Source organism: Acanthaster planci, linkage group LG10 (genome assembly GCF_054643075.1).
Source record: "Acanthaster planci isolate LZ-2023a linkage group LG10, COTS_SCS, whole genome shotgun sequence".
Taxonomy (NCBI): domain Eukaryota; kingdom Metazoa; phylum Echinodermata; class Asteroidea; order Valvatida; family Acanthasteridae; genus Acanthaster; species Acanthaster planci.
The window spans coordinates 4,918,376-4,938,092 of record NC_141786.1 but is presented as its reverse complement, the minus strand read 5'-3'; the positions used below and the strand labels follow the sequence as shown (position 1 = coordinate 4,938,092).

Here is a 19,717-nt window from a genome sequence, read left to right as displayed (position 1 = left end):
CATGTACACCCAAGTGTGTATTTGCCTGCAACTGGGGACCCCCTATTGTTCCTCTTTTGTTTGTACTTTAACTTTTTTACAAGACCACCCATATGTTTTGAATCGGGGACCCTCTGTCAATCGGGGACCTTATTGTCCTCTATTGTTCAAGGTCCCCAACTGAATGCAGAGACAAACTCATGTACACTACAGACACTGCATGTGCAAGTAAATGTACCTACATGTACACAGAACTCAGTTTGAAAATGTACATGAACCGTGGCCATGCTGTTCCTTGCTCTATTGCTGTATGTGTGAACAGTTGTGCGTAAGTTGTGTGTAGGCCCTACATGCATGTACATGTCAGGCCAATGGAAAATTTTTCCACTGCCATGCACATGTGCATACAGTACCCATGTTATCAGCAGCTGGGGTTGCCATTACATGAACCGCCATTTTTAATCTTGTGCCTGGCCTGGTTTGCCCCTTGATTGTACATGTACACAACTCATCCCTAGCTGGTTTATACATCATTAGTGGAGACGTTCAATTATCAGGCAGCAGATCTGGTTGCATGTGCACTATCAGTACCAGGCAGCATGCATGTGCACTCCATGTACATGTACATGTGCACTACATGTACATGTACATGTGCACTCCACGTACATGCACATGTGCACTCCATGTACATGTACATGTGCACTACATGTACATGTACATGTGCACTCCATGTACATGTACATGTGCACTACATGTACATGTACATGTGCACTCCATATACATGTGCACTCCATGTACATGTGCACTCCATGTACATGTGCACTCCATATACATGTACATATACATGTGTGTGTGAGCAAGAGGAAAGTCCCTGCTATTTATGTGCCTCATTGGAAGTCTCTAAAAGGGGAGCAGGGAATTCCCATCCCAAACCCACAACCCACTTATGTAAAATAGTGCAGTCAGTGCCATCCAATCAGATAGCAGCTATAGGCTCTGTCCTCTTACTGATGCACTTCAGTGTTCTGATTGGCCGGTAACATGTAAGGCACAGCCAATTGGAATTTCCAAGAACTAAACCTGTACCGATATACTCGTATGTTTATCTAGGGGAATAACTTGTATATGTATACTTTTATGAATAATAATATTTCATGTTTGTTCGACAGGTGGCGCTCTTCAAGCTACATGTGCCAGCAGAGGCGTACCGGACACTACTTGGCATAACGAAGCACCGCATCGGTCCTTCCATCCCTTCTGGGAAACATGAGCAGAGAAGTGCAAGCAAATGCTTAATATAGATTCTGGGACTTTACAGAGAAATGCTTATGACAATTACAGTTTTGGATTTCTCACCTGGGGATTTTACCAGAAAAACTTGTATGCACCATGACAAGGACTCTTGAGCAACTACACGTATCATACTCGCAGTATGCTGTGGGGTTGGCGTACGTACAGGTGCGCCTGCATGTACTTCAACTGCAGAACTAAGTTGAACAGGGAACTGAGGTACAGGTATGGTATTACCAATAGGTCTCTTACATGGATTTGTCGGTGTTTTGTTAGTTTCACTAGCATCAAACTTGTTCTATCATAAAGTACATGTATGTGAGTTCATGCAGGCCTAGCGTACTGTACATTTGCCGGTATTTAAAACCCTCTTCAATCCTTCACCTGTTGGAGGACTGAGGAGTGTTAGGGTTAAATGTCCATGGCTAACACTAAGCTGTGGAACTTCATTCCTTCTCCTCTCCACCCACATTTCATTTAGTCATCGGCGGTCGGCAAGTCTGGACGGATCGATCCTTTCTTCAGGTAATGAACTTTGCGGGCACACCCCCCTCCCTTTACCGGTAGCCCTTTTTCAAGCAATGGCAGTCACCATACATGTACATGTACATGTACCGTAGGAGGGCGCTATTTGAAGTGGAGAAATTTTGAGTAAACACAAGATTTTACCCAGACCAAATAGCGCCCTCCAGTCCTAGTGCGTCCACCGTACATGTACATGCGCAAGTACACATACAGTACCTCAAATACATGAAGGTACATACCGTAATACTGATAATTCAAACCAGCCCAGAGAGGACCATGTTTGACACCTGCATGAACGGTACACGCACATGGAATGAAGGTGTACAGTCCATGTACACAATGTGCATACATGTATGTTCTGCTATGTACATGTGCTGCAGTCAAGTTCTTCAATATATCCCTTTATGATTCCATTCAGTCGCAGTCAATTTGTTTATCATTTAAGTGCTGACCAGTAAATGTGTACATTTCAACGTTACGCATGTACAACATGTACAATGTATGAGTTTTACTCTGCATACATGTGCACATGTATATTCAATGCATAACTTTTCTGTGATCATAGCTAACACTGCTGCAGGGGATTTGGAAATAAAATAATTATATAATTAACATATTTCATAAACCATGAATAATTTGTCGTCGTACATATAGAGTTCTTTTGAACACATATCATACACTATGTACACTACCTGTGCATGTAAATACATGCAGCTGGTGCACTGGTTTGAAACTTGATGGACCGGTGAGATGGACTTGCAGGAAATTATGATGGTCTCGACTTCAACACCGACAACTGTTATTGCAGTGATACACAACCATGACAACGTACATGTTCATGTTCACCTCTCACAGGAAAGTGTTTTATAAATGCACAGGTACATGTTTCCACCAGCACTTTATGAAAAATGCAAATGAGAAGATGTCACGACGACCTCCGACAAAGATGACAAAGGGAGAGCCGCTGGACCAATGCTAGAGCAAGGAAAACTGCCAACACGTCAGATGATAGTCATAAGCTTGGAAATTGCCAAATGTTGCATTGTAGACCTACATGTACAAGGTGTGATGTCCACTAGCACATGCAAACACAGCATGTCAGCATAAGAGGGGTCATTACTACAAGGCAATATCACCCAGGTTTGCTGAAATGACTGCTGCCTTCTCGGGGAAAGGAACATACTGGTAACTATTGTTCTTATTCACATTTTGGCCATTTACTCCAGGGTATTTCAATTTTGATGTGGACAGATAAATTCCAGTAACAAATATGTGATTCCCTACTTTCTTTGGGTAATTTCTAAAATAACAAACCTTCAGTAGATATTTTACAAACAGTTTTAAAGATGCGTAGTGCCAAAACAGCCTGAATTTCTTGTGCAACGTGATGACCTTTCACCACTCTGCTCTTGCCCTATGAAATCACTTGATGCACATGGCAGAGAATAATGACTTGCAATAAGTTTCATTTCGTTTCATTTATTTCATTCTTATCTTGGCCCAGCAAGCCAAATTGCAAGAATGTTACAGGTTCTCATTAAAATTCAAATTCACATGCACATTTAGCACCGATAGGGCAAGTCAGCCATAGCCAATTTATTCAGTGATACTTACGGAGTCTTTCTACCGACATCCGGTTTAGTTTTCTCTAGTTTTCCAGGAATCTCCAGTTAATGCAGCAAGATATGAGATGGAAGAATTGACTATTCCTATCGTCTGACTGAAAAATCGGGCAGGTGTTGGTGAAGTACTGAGCAAGGTCTATATATGGCACATGATGTCATTCCATTGTTCGGGTATGATTGAATTTGAACACCAGTGAGCAACCGTCGACCTTGCACTGTTCAGTTTTCTATGAGCTCTAAATAGCAAATGGTAAGCGTGTAATGTGCCCCATAAAAAGTACTCCAGTTTACCCATTCACGACCAAGACACACACATATCACAACCCATGCTTACATGTAAAAAAGGTGCTGGTATTGTAATGTTACCATTCAATTCCAGCTGAAAACGGCCGAAAAAAGGCATAAAGAAGCTGAACTGTGAAAATCTCCTACACTTTTGTACACAGCCAGTGAGGAAAAAAGCTGAAATCCACAACCAAAAAACTGAAATCAGCTAAAAAGCTGAGAAATCTCATTCCTGCAATTCGGTTCAAACTCAAATGCCAAAAAGGAACCTAAAGGTATATCCTAAAGCATTCACAAATGACTGCCGACTTCCAGTTGTGATCATGTGGAAAACCCACACAAAAGGTACCAGGTGACACTGCAGTTGCTGACTAGAATGGACACAGTACAGTGAGTTCCATTATGAAAGTTAGCACTGCAGCAGTATCCCATAGTGAATGGGTTAAAGCCCTTCATTACAGGGGGTCCACATAAAAAGCATACCAAGATAAAAATTACTGTAATAGCAAAACTATTTTATATATGAGAAAGAGAAATATGTCTCTAGAAAGAGCAGAATGCCCTCTTTGCAATGGTATACAGCTTGTGATGTTATTGGCACAGATGAACAAACTAGATCGGTGTTAAGGGTACTGAAATCGGCACTGTGACAAGTTTGCATATGTGATTAACAAGGCCAGACCATGCAAGTGTGCAGGATACCAGCTAGTGTGCAGCTCTAATTAGTTGACACTAACAGTTGAGTTTCATGTACAATGTACATGTACAAGTTGGCCTCAGTTTAATCATGTTAACCAGTAAAAAATGACTGGACTCATACTGGTAGTTTTGATCCTGATTGACGAGCTTGGGTAAAAAATAAATCTCAGGAACATGCTTCTGGGGTCAAATGAGATCAATTATATTTACCTTTCACAATTTTAGACTTCGACTGTGATCTGAGTAATGCTTGAGATTGTTTTTATTGTATTCATCTGAACTGATAAATATGACATTTCCTTCCAAGAGAAGGCAGGTTCTTCTGACGTTTTTCCTTTCTCTTTCCTCAACTATAACGGTACATGTACACGTGTGCACTGTACATCTTTATACTTTCAGGATTTACATGCCTGTTTTATGTATATGTATGCCGAGTGGGGACTAACGCAATGCACACAAACACTGCAAGATTTTTTGTCCAGTTCCGACAAAGAAAAGACAACATTTTTTTCAAGATAGTGGGTGGAGGTGATTCAATGACTGTTTGATGACTGTTGTTACATGTACAGTACATTTACAGTGTACAGTGGAAAGTAACAGCTGTCGTAAAAACAACTTCCATCTTCGTCCAAGAAATTTAATATTAAAACATGGCACTGCTATGCAACTTTTCATGGATCAAACGTAAGTATATTATTTTTTATTCGGCCCAAACGCTGTTAAACAAAACAGCACAGAACATACAATGTAAATACAAATGTATACAAGAGATAAATTGTAGCAGTCCAGAAGACAACTAGGGCAGGGCAGATGATGGAAAGCAAAGCAAACAAGGAGATTAACAAACAAAAGCCATCCAAGTTGGCCAGGACAAACAAAAGTGTAGTAAAACACTGTGACCCAAAAGGCCTGTTTAACTCCAAATGAAATGACTTTAAAATAAATATAATTATAAAACTCTCAATAGTAATTTTTTTTAATGCACAGCTACGCCATTCATTTGTGGTGTAAGGCTTAAGCGTGGTTCAAAGTTATGCCACGTTTCATGAAATCGGCTGCTGATGAATTGCCTGTTTCTAACATTTACCAGATGTGATAATTGCTGACGCCAGACCCTGTCAACAAGTTAAAAGCAAGGCAATTCATAGGTCCTACATGTATGCATGTACGTGTAGCTACTTGGACTGAAGTAGTAGCCAGGCCACCCAACATTAGAAAATCTAGTTGCAGAATAGCTAGTTGATTTTAAGTTCTTAATTCAGAGAAAATTATTTCATTATTAAAAATTCCAATCAATTAAAAAGTTAAACCTGCATAAATTTTGACTGAACTTTTCAGCTGTGCAGCAAGCTTTCAAGTAGGCCTACTATCCCCACACTGCACAGCTGACGAACCCATTACGTCACATGTATTTCTACAGTTGGCAACACATTTTGCATGCAAATAATGTGCAATCCGAAACTAGGAAAGAGCATGAGTTCACTCTTTGGCAAATGTTAAACAAACAGGAATGCTACAAATCATTTTGATTAAACAGACATTAGATGCGAAAGTTTATATGACTGTTGAATATAAAAAAAGGGTACTTGGAATCAGAGTGAGTGGCTTATCGCCCCATGATTTTTGATAAACCATTAAAAAATGTTGAAGTGCAAAAAAGAAATATGGCCAAAATTTATTTTCGAGAATTTGTTTGAGAACAAATTTTGTACAAGAAAATTCCACATGTCTACATTTCACCTTTCATACAGACATGACAGAACTTGTCTTTAGAACCAGAACTGAGAGCAACACAAAAGAGGTAGGTTTCTATTTCAAGCGATCCAGAACTAGGAAAAATATGGAACGAGAAAAACAACTGTATTGTGGGATATGCACTGATAGGCCTTCATGATAATTACAAAATAACGGGTAAAATAACCAACATTATACAACATCTGCTGCCCAACGTTGTCTTCCTTCCTACATCACATGACAAGTGTTCCTTCCTCCATCATGTCCATGGTCACAATAACATGAATGCTGAATTTGCTGTGTTTCATACACGAAAAAAAATGCGATTTACAGGTCACCAGTTGGGCCTGCATCTAGCTTTACACGTACTTACCAACCCAAATTAATTCTGTCGAATTGTGATTACGTTTTCTTGATGACAGAAGCGTGCTAGCACGATCAATTTTTAGTCTGAATTGAAATCTACAGCTTCTGATTCTTTCCTTTTGTCGTGTTCATATTGTTGACGTACCCGCTACAAGCATGACTTAATGCTTAAACGGTCGTCTGCCGAATACCACGTTTGATATTTGATCATTCGTCTGGCCCCCTGCAGGATTGGTCTTTGATAAAACTAGACGACGTCTGGGTACATGAAGCAATGAGGCAGTGAACTTTTCACTGATTAATATGCTCGGACTTCTACACGCATGCGTACAAATTACGACAATGATGGATAAAAAAAGACCATTAATCTGCATTTTTCATATTCTTCACCGCGACCAGACTGTTCGTGCTCAGTCATCTGTGACAGTAAATTGGATTTCTTGGTGTCATAAGAAAGAGGACATCATATATAGTTAACACGACGCTGCTCATGCAGGATGTGGCTGAAAGGGTAGACCTGACTGCGAAATATGAGGAGATGACTTCGTGCTAAACTGGATATACTCTGACGGCAAAGCAGGGACTATCACTTTTGTAGTTAAATGTTTGTTTGGGATGATTGACTGGCATTCTGTTCGTAATAATATTAAAATAAATACTCGTCACCGGGACCACGTGATACTTAACCTCCAGTATGCCAGAACTGATCGTGCCCTCAAGAATAACTCATTTATTTCCACGTATTTGCCCTGGCGGGAGCAACCAACTTAAAGGCTTCCCTCTGATATTGCAGACTCTATCTGTCATCTCTTCAGTATTCAGCAGAAGTTTATTAGACCACTTGCAACATCCTGAATAATTTTTGTTTTAATGCCTGTTACATTTTGCAGTCTTGTAGTCTACTTTGCAAACTAGTGCACTTTCAAACTACGTGTTTTTTGTCTACAGTCTGATTGATTGGTCAGTTTAATTTGTCCGCAGTTTTACGGACGATTGGGATTGGTTGGGATAGGTCCTTTGGTTGGTCTGTCAGTCTTGTGTCTGTTTCAAGTGGTCTTATCTCATTTGTATGTTGTCTTTCATGGCTTGTTTTGTGTTGTATATCTTAGTTTTGTTGGACACTTTTATGGTTCATTTTTCATCAGTTTTGACCTTTTATAACTTATATTGTGTATATACACACCGTATATATAAAACATGGGAGAACGGGGTTGCAATGAGAAACATACCTTGTATAGTAATGCTATGAATAAAACAACTGCGTAAGTGTGGTGGCAGTTTCAAAATTAAACTTTTATAAAACTTTAGAGCAAGGTGAACATATCTTATAAAAGTCGATAAATCGATATCTACGGGGGACCTCTCGGGAAGGCCCAGGATGAGTCGCCCAACTGCTGTGAATGGGGTCTGTCAAGATGAGTTTGATGGACATTTTGAAAAGTTGCCCCAGACAGTACAATGGTGGGAGAATCGGTCTTTAAGTAGGCCTTTGACCTCAATCAACGACGATCAGCACGATGGTGCCTGGTAGTGCGTCTGGCATTGCACTCTTCCATATAGGTTTGGTGGGCAAGGCTGCTCCCCTGTGAAGTACACGGCGCCAACCCTCCCTGGTGATAGCAAAACTCTCCCAGTCAGTCAAGTTGATGAAGAAGGACTGTAAATCATGCTTGACTACGTCCTTATACCGCAGCTTTGGGCGACCAACTGGACGAGGGGCTTTGGAGAGCTCACCGAAGAGTAGATGTTTTGGTAGGCGGGCTCCGTCCATCCGTATGACATGGCCTGTCCAGAGCAACCTACGTTTCTGAAGTAGTGTGCGCATGTAAAGGCACTCTGTCTTATAAAGGATTACAGTGTTGGGGACACGGTCCCGCCAGGTGAGACCAAGGATAGAACGCAAACAGCGCAGATGAAATGCATTCAAGCGGCGTTCCTGTCGTCTGTATGTTGTCCAACCCTCAGATCCATACAAGAGGATGCTAAGTATACATGCATCGTATACCTTGATCTTCAGAGACAGAGGGAGACGACTATTATCCCACACCCTGTGCAGGCGTCCAAATGTTGTTCCAGCTTTTCCAATCTGTAGATCAAGTTCTTCGTCCAGAGAGTTGTTTGAAGTCACAGTGGATCCAAGATATGTGAACTTGTTGACGGTCTGAAGTGGACTTGGAGTTTCGAGCTCGGAGAGTGAGGAAAAATGCTTCCTAACTATTGGTGGCAAGCACAACATTCCTGCGACTGAATGTTGATCTTTATGCCAAAGTTCTGACAAGAACGGGCAAAAGCATCCGACAAAGTTGCTGGAGATCTTCTTGAGAGTGCACAACGAAGGCAGTATCATCAGTGTATAACAGCTCACGGACCAGAACTTTGGAAACCTTCGTTCTTGCACGTAGACGGGAGAGATTGAGCAGACCTCCTGTGGATCGAGTGTGAAGCATGATCCCGCTCGATGTAGGAAATGCACTGCGGAGCAAGGCAGAGAATTACAGCGTTGGGGCCAAAACACAACCCTACTTCACTCCACAATTCACGCTGAAGCCTTGCAACACCGACCTGTCAGATTGAGCAGTGGCCAGCATACCGTCATGGAGAGCTCTGATGATAGCCAGTAAAGTTGGTGGACAACCTAGGCGCTCCAATACTGCAAATAAGCCCGAACGACTCACATAGTCGAATGCTTTAGTGGGACACACAAAGACAGTGTAGAGGGGGCGTCGCTGTTCAATGCATTTCTCTTGCAGTTGTCGGAAAGAGAAGATCATGTCCAGTGTGGAGCGATTTGGTCTGAAACCGGCCTGACTCTCTGATAGTATTTGATTTGCGTGGTAGAATGGCACGAGGAAGGACTTTGCCAACTGTGCTCAGCAAGGAGATGCCCCTGTAACTGTTGCAGTCATGACAGTCACCTTTATTCTTGTAGAGTGTAATTATGCTAGAGCTCCATACTTTTTCCTGTTTCACTAACATTCACCGTTTTCTGATTATAGGTAAAAATGGCAATTGTACCCGTCTGTTGCAGTTTCGGCACACTGTTTAATTAATATGCAAGCAAACTCGGAAGGCTTTATGATAACATCCGCATTCAAAATCGTTATCCATACAAACTCGTTCTGGCTTTCTCCAAAGAAACGTGGATTACAATTTTTGAAAAATGCTTTCATTGCTTTCGGTTTGAAAGTGTTTTAATGAATTGAAAACGCACTCACATCGATGGCGGTTTCATGTTACAGTGCAACAGTTCAAGAATTAAGCTTGGACATTGACATGTAATAAAACGAAATGATTTGCACTTCTGTGTGTACGAAGTCTGCCCGTATTGAATTGCGCTTTAATACAGCTGCGACACTGACCACAGTTGGCCGCTTGGTCAACTTGCTCTTTGAAATACACGGTCAGTTTGTCAAATTTTGTGTCAAACACTATGTGTCCGTGCTCATTCGTTAATTAACAGCTCTTCGCTCAATACGGGTGTCGACAAATGAAAAGCCTCTGATCTATGTAACGAAATAATTCATCGTCATGAATCTTTCAAATGAGTCGACATCTCTTTCTTTTTCATGTTATAAACGGGGAGGGGAAAAAACGAAATCCAAGATACGCCCCTCTTACCCTTTATAAAAAGCTAAAAAAAATCTTAAGAAAAACAAAAGCTGTTTCGGCCGTATCGTGTAAATATCAACGTCACAACCTTCAACAACAGAATTGGGAAAATGTAGTTTTTATTAGAAGTTTCGTCAATTTTAGTTGGCAATATTCGTTCGTGAAATGCACACTCCGCTATGTTTCTTTTTGAGAAAAATAATCGAAAAGTGGAAGTTCGGTTTGAATCGGTATGTTCAGTGTGATATAATTAACTATATTTTGTGACTAATGTTGAACTAATAATGCAGTCAACTAATTGTTCAACCTTTAGAAAATTATGTGTGCATGAATTGCTCAATCGTGTCCAATGATTGATCTAGAAGCTTCACCAGGATAGTTACATTAAAGGAAAACGTATGACGAAACAGATTTTCGGGTGTAATATTCCAAGCAATTGGCCAAAGGAACACCGATTGAAATAATATAACAATAAATAAGTTGTTTACCAACAAGCAAATGGCAGATGTTGGGCCCAAAATACGCACGGACCTCTAAACAAATATCTTCAGTATACTTTGATATACTTTGAATTTATCAGCAAACTGACAATAATACACAAAGTGCTCACAAGTTCTATACAACAGCGTAAAACATAAAGTTTATTCACATATAGTCATCTGCTATTAAAATAAGGTTTATTTCCTGAACGCCATTTTACCCGTCAAACACAATGGAATCCCTTTGCCAAAACGTTAAGCTTATTTCTAATGACTTCTTTCAGACTTTGGGTCATCCTGTTTCTTTGCAAAGTGAATGCTGTTTTCATTTCACTTACAAATATCCATACTTTTCTCAAACAAAACGCAACCAGTTTCGAGATAAGATCAATGAGATCTTGTTCTCCAGACATTCTCTCTGAAGGAAAAAGAATTCTGCTACTTCTGGTTAAGAGTGATGGATAATAACGTGTATTCAGAACACAGACTCTTTATTTTTTGAATGCTCTGTCTTAAAGCAAATAAACAGACATCGAAAGAAATTTAAATATTTATATTATAAATGTGTTTATCAGTTATATTATTTTGGTTTAGATCTTTCTAAGTTAGTCTCTTTGAGCTGCTGGGTTTCTTGTAAATACTGAGCGCTCGCCCATCACCAACGAGCGAAATAAAGCTAAAATATTTTTTTTTTTAAAATCAGGAGAAAGGAAAACATGGAGAAAGTGGATAATATAACCAATTTGATTAAACATACCAGTACTTCGCAAACTGACGCCCCCTCCCTTGCACTTCCATTTCAGAGGGGCTCTATCGGCGTCAATTCTCCTGAGTCAATTTCATCGGGACGTTTAAGACCTCCAGACACATATTTATTCCCATTAAGAAGAACCTTTTGGGTCAGAACTAGATATACTCCTTACGATTTGTGCAAGAGCTTAGTCTATGTTAAACACCCCTGCAGCCTTGTTACAGTTTTGCCTCAGGCCAGCTGAGTCTTTATCAATTGTTTAATACCAGTCGCGTGAGGCGTTCTTGGCCAGGTATTTATGTTCAAAATATGCTGAGTGCATTTATATAGGGTTTATAGTCGTAGCTGATTCACAACCTCATCAGGCAACCCAATTTGTCTGTTCCACACAATGAGGATCGCATACCGTAGCCGGACCCTTTATTATATGCTCCTGGCTGTTCACGGATACGCCGTCCGACTTGCTCGTCTGGTTTCTTTGACTTAACATTGAGCAGAAAGATAGAAATAAATGAATGTTGTTAAAGTACTGGAACTGAAAATCATGCAGAACTGCTAAAATGAAAAGGATCAGCTAGTTTTTTAAATCCTCAACTCTACAAGAAACCATGACAATTAAACGGCTAGAGGGCGGAGAAGGGTAAAGTTTTTGCAATTTGTTATATGATTACATGCATTCGTTCTTTACCTAACTGCCTAGAGCCGGTTTGGAGCAGGTACTGTCCACTAAACTACTTTGCATCGATACGAAGCATGTCACTGGACATCACGTAATAATCTATTTATACACTCTACCTGCCAGAGCTGGCCAGCGCTGTTTGGGAGTCGTTTAAACTAGACAAGTAACAGCATGGCCCATTGTAATTTTCCCATTGCGCCCCACCGAAAAACAGTTCTCAATTGTAACCTCCGAACAAACGGGGCGGGCAATGGAAACATCGGGTTGGGTCTTGCAAGGCGTTAAAGACAGGTCAAAACACGACGTTAACCCAAATTAGACTACACATGATGAACTTACCTTCTCTTGTACATGAAAACCCCGGTGAGCACCAGTATAGCCGCAATTACCACCGTGCATGGCACAACAACAGCGATGATGGTCGTTGGCAGCTCTTGGTTACCAGTGACGTCCTCAGGGTTCTCCTCTTTATCAAGCTCTGGAAATCAAATCCACAATCATTATTAACTATACAACACAATTTGAATGCTTGATTCGTAAACCCCACAAACCACCCCGGTGTTCTCAGACGGCCATGTTAACACTTTTTTGGATGTAACTTTTAACACTCTCAGTGCATTTTTACATCTGCAGATTAGTAACACTTGCGGTGTTTAACTAACACATTTCGGTGTGGTCAAGTCACAAAAGCAAAACATGTTTTTTGGTATCAAAGCGTTTGTAGTGTTTCTTTGATCCATTATGACAGGCTGATTTTTTTTCACTTTAGACAGTATATAGAAATACGCTTCGTACCAGAAGTACGTCAGTTTGCCGCAGTTTTGCAATATATTGCATTCACGACCAGTGGCGTAGCCACGGGGGAGGGGGGCTAGGGGCACGTGCCCAATTCCTGGTTCCCCAGGTGCCCCCCCCCAAAAAAAACGGATGGATGAATATTGAACAAGGCTAACAAAACCTTGCCCCCCAAAGCCACACCACTGAAAGCTGGTACCCCCCATAGGATGCTGGTGCCCCCTACGTCTACATTGGGCTGTTTGCTACAGAACTCACCTCTGAAATAAAGAATACCAGTGGCGTATCCAGCGCGTCGCGACCGCGAGTAAAGCTTTTGATTTTTTTCTCTCCCCGTAATCATGTTAAATGAGCCCGAAGCCGCAATCGCTTTTGAATTCCCCCGCCCCACGCACACCAAAAGCTGGATACGCAGCCGAAGAATACATTTTTAACAAGCTGTTTGCCGAAGTTCATTTTGAGGGACATATCTGCCTTCACTTCGCAATTGGGAAGTATGTACCCACCCACTAACCTGGAACACAAGACGTATGAACGCATGCATAGTGTTTGGATGTACGAAATCTTCAAACCGGCAAACTTGCACAACATCGTGTTCATTTTATAATTAACAGAAATCTTTGAGTTACCTGGTGACGAGGGTTGTGGAGATGACAGAATTTCTTCGCAGCGACTGCCGACAAATCTCTGGTCGGGGCAAATACAGGCGTACCCTTGGCTGTTGGTGAGGCACATGCCACCGTTAACACACGGGTTGGACATACACCAGTCAACATCCCCTGGAAGTGAACGAATAATAGTAATAATCTCTCGTACTGCTGCCGTGACATCAGCTATTAGGTAGCCTTCGCGACGAACGCATGTCAAAAGAACGTATAGTTGAGCCCAAAATTATTCATTTACAACCACAAGACCCTAGAATTGACAACCAAAAGTTTATATCTCTGCCCATGCAGGTGAGCTTTCGCAAAGGAATTACTGTTTGTGTGCCCGGGGTGACCACCACACCAGTTTGTTTTAACAAATAGCAAACTGCCACATTTTTCAAAGGGTGTGAATAATTTTGGGGGCTTCACTGCAGCTCACCATGCTTTGTCTTGGAATTCACAGAGTAAGTACGCGCTAAAACCGTAGGCATGGAATCGACAAGATCAACAACTTTAACATGTGTGGCAGTTTTTATTTAAATAACGTGATTGGTATCCATGACACGGTGATGATGAAGAGCGCCAACTCGTGTTAGATGGTGTCCATGCAGCCCCCTCCCCCAGCAATGCATCCTGCCCGACCTTTTAGCGCCTGTATTGCAAATTTCAAGATTTTCTCCATCCCTTTGTTGTCGACTTATAATGATCGTGCAGTACCGACAGCTCATCACCTGTTGTGACTGGAACTGTACAGACGCGCCCGCATCCGTTGGAACAACATCTCAGCGGGAATGGGCAGGACCAGTCGTCGGTACAGTCATCGCTGCACATCCCAAAGACACCATCCCTGACTTCAGTCTTGGGGCAGGAACCTGGCCTCACTGGTAATGAAAACACCAACACAGAGAATGATCCTATTAGGAGAAAAGGTCTTTTGTCTGAAACTTATAGTCTGGCGCAGGTTCCTACAACGACGCGTCATCTTTTGACCCACAATGCATGCCCATCGGTGCGCCAGCGATATCGTCTAATTGACCTACCGAAATTCCGCCTAATTCCAAATGATGTCATTTTGGAAAATACTAACCTGCAACGGCCTGACTATATTCACATCGTTTTCCAACGTATCCAGCTAGGCAAAAACAGCCGTAGCCATCAAACGTGGCCACACAGGTACCGCCACTGCTGCATGGGTTGGAATGGCACGCATCCACACTCACTGAAAATAATGAATTCAAAATTTGACAGCCTAATGTCAGTCTGCTAAATCTCAAATCATTACAGAGACACGCTAAGTCATATCACAATTCCAGATCAGTGAATCAAGAAAAGTCTGGAAGACGAAAATGACTGCTTGCTAAAACGGCTTACAAAGCCACGAGTTTCATACTCTGCAGCTTTGGTTCATGAAACTTTGAAACTACCACAGCACAATTTTTGTGGTCCGACTAGTATAAGGTTTGTAAAATCCATATTTCTCCGTTTCGGCTTCGCTTTCCTCTCAATACGTGGTCATGTTTTGCCACAAACCATTGGAAATGCAGCCTAACAACCCAAGGGAGTGTTTTTAATGTCAGAGAAGAAACTAATTGGAACCAGCAGCGTACCAAGCTTTTGGAGTGTGTGAGTGGGAGGAGGGGGTGAATTCAAAAGGGAATGCGCTTTCAGGCTCATTCAACATGATGTTGCGGGAGAGCAAATATCGAAAGCCTTACATACGGTCTCGACATCCTTGCTTTAATTTCATGGTGTTGTGTTCTGAGGGTTATGGTGCTAATATTTCATGAATAAGTATACCGATTAAAAATCCGCCAGGGGGAAGGTGCCCCCCCCCGCTGGGAACGCCACTGATTGGGACTGAGAAAAGCCTACGATTTGGCCATCCAGAGAGACAAATGAATTTGGGCTGGAAACCTGACTAATTGCCATTTCATTATTCACAAAGCCGGCACAAATCTGAAGTGAAGGTAGAGGCCTCGTTGGCTGAGTTCGGCTGAGTTGCTCTCGTTTGTTCACCGTAACAGCTTGATTTGTTGTTCGTGGGTCGTTCGCTCGAACGCCGGGAATGTACAACTGGTTATTAACGCTAGTAGTTATTTGTGGCAAGCAACATGCAACATGGCAGCGTCCTTGTGCATCCTTCGAGAGTTAATGTCAGATAACTGGGCTAACTTCTTTTCCATTTAAAAAAAAAAGATTTCTGTTATGGAAAATTATTAATGTTAATTTTACAAAACTTTCCATTGTCTCCGGCTTTGTAAAGTCATATCGATACTTTTTGCGGCTGTTCAAAAATCAAATCTCACGAGTTTTTCCGTGTGTTCGTGTAAAATCCTGACGAGGAGGTGATGTGTGATCCTGTCCCGAGAACAGTGTTCTTGAGTCGTGCTCCCGCCGTTCGAGCGCTGGAACAAGAAACCCCTGTCAAGAACGGACCGCCCGAACTCGACCTAAGGGCTGCATTTGAGATTTTGTCGTCAAACGGGCCGCGTTAGCAGACGGTGGGACGGCGCAATTTTCCTAGCAAACGTTCGGTTTGGTCGCGTTGCTACCAACCAAATGAACACTTTCCAACCAACGTGGCTTTTTCCAACCGGTGAGGGGGTGCTTCTACTCACGGCAGATATTCCCGATCTTACAAGAGTACATGTACTAGCTTTAATATAGGTCATGCATGGAACCCGTTATAATGGTTGACGTACCTGCTGCCGGAGCAATGCAGGAGTGACCACACCCATTGAAGCAACATTTCATCTCCCCGGGACATGACGAGTCTCCCTCACACTCTTCAGCGCAGGTTCCAGAGGTATCGGTTCCAACTGCTGGGCAGAAACCTGCCTTCTCTGTTACAAACAGACGGCAAAAGAGCGTCGTTATGAAGTGCTGCCAAGCTGGCTAAAGACTCTAATGTTGTATATAGTCTAATAATGTCTTCGAGTCAGTGGCTTTTTACACGGTCTCAAATCATTTCCCAGTGACCTGCCACCTCAGTATTCCTCTACATGCACGTGCTCATCATTTTGCCCTTGACTGGACGTTTGATTGGGCTTAAAGGCAACAGGATATGATTTCAGGACTTGAATGCATGTCGGCAAGTTTTCTGTCAGTGTTACCATAAGTTTTCATCTCAGTTGTGGCTTTAAGAGGGAGAAACCATATTGATGAACTAAACTGATGTGATGTCATCCGAGGCAGAAGAACATTAGTGGCTCCACAGCGCTCTCTCTCTCTCTCTCTCTCTCTCTCTCTCTCTCTCTCTCTCTCTCTCTCTCTCTCTCTCTCTCTCTCTCTCTCTCTCTCTCTCTCTCTCTCTCTCTCTCTCTCTCTCTCTCTCTCTCTCTCTGCGAATATGTACCACACTTTTTTTACAGTTTCTCAGAGTAACTATTTTTTAAAACCTGTTTATCGTGTTACATACCTTGTTTGGTAAATAGCAATAACCAGTATTTCTTCAAAACTTTGGGGCAGACAAATTTTTGTACTTTTTCTTATACTCTCATGACAAGAAGTGCCACGTGTGGAAGACAAAAAGCACACTCTAAAATGTATTAATGAAAGGACTTTCTAAGAATGGTAAAAGGACCAACTCCTTGTCATCAGTCTCAATGAAAAGAAGTATTTAAAGCCTGTTTAATTTGTCCTGCTGTAAGATTTGATATGTGTTTGGAAACAAGTCCAGCTGATTATCCACTACATAATTATTTCCTTTGTAGTTTTGTTGACATTACAATGCTACGGCAAAACGCACTCATTACGAAATAAACAGCCACAACAATTTTAATTTAGACCGGAAGACAACTGCCACCCATGCCATCCGTAGAATCACTATTGGCATCGCTGTTGTGGATTCGTACACGAGCCCTTGAAGATTCCAGCATGCATCAACAGAGCCTCGGAGAGAGTCTAACAGTACTCTCTTGCACCGGTTTCCCCAAATTTGGGCACGCCGTCATTTCCGGTTGTGCCAGTTACATTCAACACAGCTTGTGCAACAAATTCAACCCTGAAAGCTGAGTGAACAAGGATTAAGAGGTTGTGTCGACACCTACCCATTTCGTCGCCGTTGCCGAATTCGCAATTGGGTCCATAGTGTCCTTCTCGACAGGTACAGCGATAGGTGTTGGCAGAAACAATGTGACATATTCCGTCATTTCTACAAGGGTTTGGTTGGCAGATATCTATAAAAGAGATAAACGGGCACTTTTACTCTCTTCACACAATTTTAATGTCTCGACAGATCTATGAACAAACTAAGTGAAATGCGGGTCTGTTGCAAAAGTTTGTTGATTTTTTTTAAAGGCAGAGTTTGAAGAATGTGGACTTCATTAGAAACTTTACGGGGGAAATTAAAAACTTTGGGAAGTAACAACGTCTGAATATCGTAGAAAACATAGGTAGTTTGAGAATATGCTTCATTCCAACAACTTTCATACTGCGGAGGTGCGCGCAGAATCGAAGATTGAAATCTTCGCTTCGTACTTGCGAGCAGTCACCGAGAGTCTAAGCAGGGTTAACGCGGAGAGTCGGCTGCAAACTCTGGGCCAATCAATTTTCTTGTCTAGATTGCCTCCCCAACGGCTCAATTAATTTGCCCGAGGAATCGGTTTAAAATATTTATACATTAACCGGGGTTACAATACACGTTCAGCGGACGATATGCATGCACTCTATCCTACTACACCAAGGCACTGCTCATCGCTAATAAAATCGGACATACGGGCAGGGTTGGACGATCATTTGGAGGGTCTACTGCAGTTGTAGAACCGCTGTTAACCCCAATTAAGAAGGAAAGGCACCGATCCGTTAGTTACCGGTCACTCACAGGAGTCACCACATGACCGTTGGGTCAGTTGAGTATGTCCGTGTCATTTAAGGAAGAGATTGGACCGTTTAAATGCATAACTTTACCCGTAGTATGCGTAACGAATAAGTCTCTCTCTTCAGGAAAAAAAACCAACAAAACAAAACGAAAGAAAACAAAACAAAGAAACCAACAAACAAATATGGTAACGCCGCATCTGTTTATTTTTTCTTTGTTTCAAACTTATTTGGTACTGCGAAAAGTGGCAATAAATACCCAAAATAGGATACAAATTGTACACAAACTACCGATTTCATGGCAACGGTGCCATTTTGACTTTCATTTCTGATATGGCGATCTTCTCAACGTAAACTTACTCGTCTGTCCAAATGTTCTTGCGAAGAGGAACACAATCGTCATCAGGACACTGATCGACATCATGTTGCGTATTGAAATTTCTTGCAGCTACAAATCGTATCCCCGTGTTCTCTGACAAAACTCGTCTGTTCCAACCGCTGAAATCGCATAAATTGGGCCTATTACAAACTGACGCAGACCATGCACCGTCCGCCTATATTTTTGCGAAGGACTTCCTAGTACTGAAAGGTAGGTATTATCATAACAAAGAGTGACGCATGTTTGTATCTGGTGCAGTTTTTGTGTGAAATGCACTGGGGCAGAGAAATTGAACTTGACTGGAATGCCTGGTTGGATTTCACAGTGACAGTCTATGAATAGCACGCTACGTCACAACAAATGCCACTCTAGGCATACCTTATAAGGATTGATAGTTTGAGGGGTTCATATGGAATCATGTCAAACATATTCTACTTTTCATTTTGTTATTCTGCTCTGTCATGAACTTATTTCCGATTACAGGTCAGGCAGCATTTGTGCCTGTCAGTTTTATTTTTGACTCTCGTATGTTTGTGATACAAGCAAGTTGAATGTGATGTATCCCAACACAATTTCATAACACCACATACGAACTTACCAACTCATACTCGCTTAATAAGAAAAAAAACAATGGATTAGGATTTCTTCTTCATCTGAAGCGTAAGAGTTGATCGAAAAATGTTGCCTTTAACGGACTGAGAGAATACCAACGGGGGTTTAAAATGTTGAGCGATTGTTAAAAGGATTCCATGTTCAAACTTGGAAATTCCCAACAGGGGTACACGATATGCACCGCTGTGCGTATTCATTTCACACAAACCGGGTTCTGCGCAATATTTCACGCGATGTATTACACACGCAGCGTTGAATTCAACTCGTGGGAAATACCTCTTTCAAAAATATTTCTGAAGGACAGTCCTTGAGTTCGGGTAGTATCCGGGTCTCGGCTTCAATTTTGTTTAGCAATACGCTACCTTGATGTGAATATACCTGTAGGTCAGCGGGTATAGTTTCATCTTAAATCACGATTAAAGAGCCATAAGATTGGCACCTTGAA

General features: G+C 41.8%; 2 protein-coding genes and 1 long non-coding RNA gene across 7 annotated transcripts in view; 1 reads left to right on the top strand and 2 right to left on the bottom strand.

Annotated features, from left to right (window-relative positions):
* Window positions 1-6,674, bottom strand: part of LOC110982707 (uncharacterized) — a 65,760-nt gene extending 59,086 nt beyond the window's left edge. For 4 of the 5 annotated variants that reach the window (XR_015427024.1, XR_015427023.1, XM_087142904.1 and 1 more), the window contains exon 1: window positions 6,511-6,674. The gene's annotated coding sequence lies outside the window, so the exon portion shown is untranslated. Of the gene's footprint in view, window positions 1-3,408; window positions 4,417-6,510 lie in introns of those variants that run through there. The other variant, XM_022241326.2, reaches the window with a different exon arrangement.
* On the top strand, window positions 1,151-3,670 carry LOC147797609 (uncharacterized). Its single transcript, XR_015427025.1, has 2 exons — window positions 1,151-1,494; window positions 2,673-3,670. It is a non-coding gene; the product is annotated as an uncharacterized LOC147797609 (long non-coding RNA).
* A 4,051-nt stretch (window positions 6,675-10,725) lies between the features above and the next one.
* Window positions 10,726-18,866, bottom strand: LOC110982708 (protein eyes shut homolog). The gene is made up of 8 exons (XM_022241330.2): window positions 18,642-18,866; window positions 17,513-17,641; window positions 16,166-16,306; window positions 14,551-14,682; window positions 14,195-14,344; window positions 13,446-13,595; window positions 12,361-12,499; window positions 10,726-11,824 (listed from the first exon to the last, which is right to left on the bottom strand). The coding sequence occupies exons 1-8, from the start codon at window positions 18,703-18,705 to the stop codon at window positions 11,704-11,706; spliced, it is 1,026 nt and encodes a 341-aa protein (XP_022097022.2). The 5' UTR covers window positions 18,706-18,866; the 3' UTR covers window positions 10,726-11,703.
* Window positions 18,867-19,717: the final 851 nt, after the last annotated feature.

Excerpts from the sequence above, each read along its gene's own strand:
- LOC110982708 (XM_022241330.2), bottom strand. The coding sequence starts at position 18,705 with ATGATGTCGATCAGTGTCCTGATGACGATTGTGTTCCTCTTCGCAAGA. Across the intron at positions 17,642-18,641 it reads AAGAACATTTGGACAGACGA|ATATCTGCCAACCAAACCCT; the intron begins GTAAGTTTACGT and ends TCTCTTTTATAG. Across the intron at positions 16,307-17,512 it reads CGGCAACGGCGACGAAATGG|AGAAGGCAGGTTTCTGCCCA; the intron begins GTAGGTGTCGAC and ends TGTTTGTAACAG.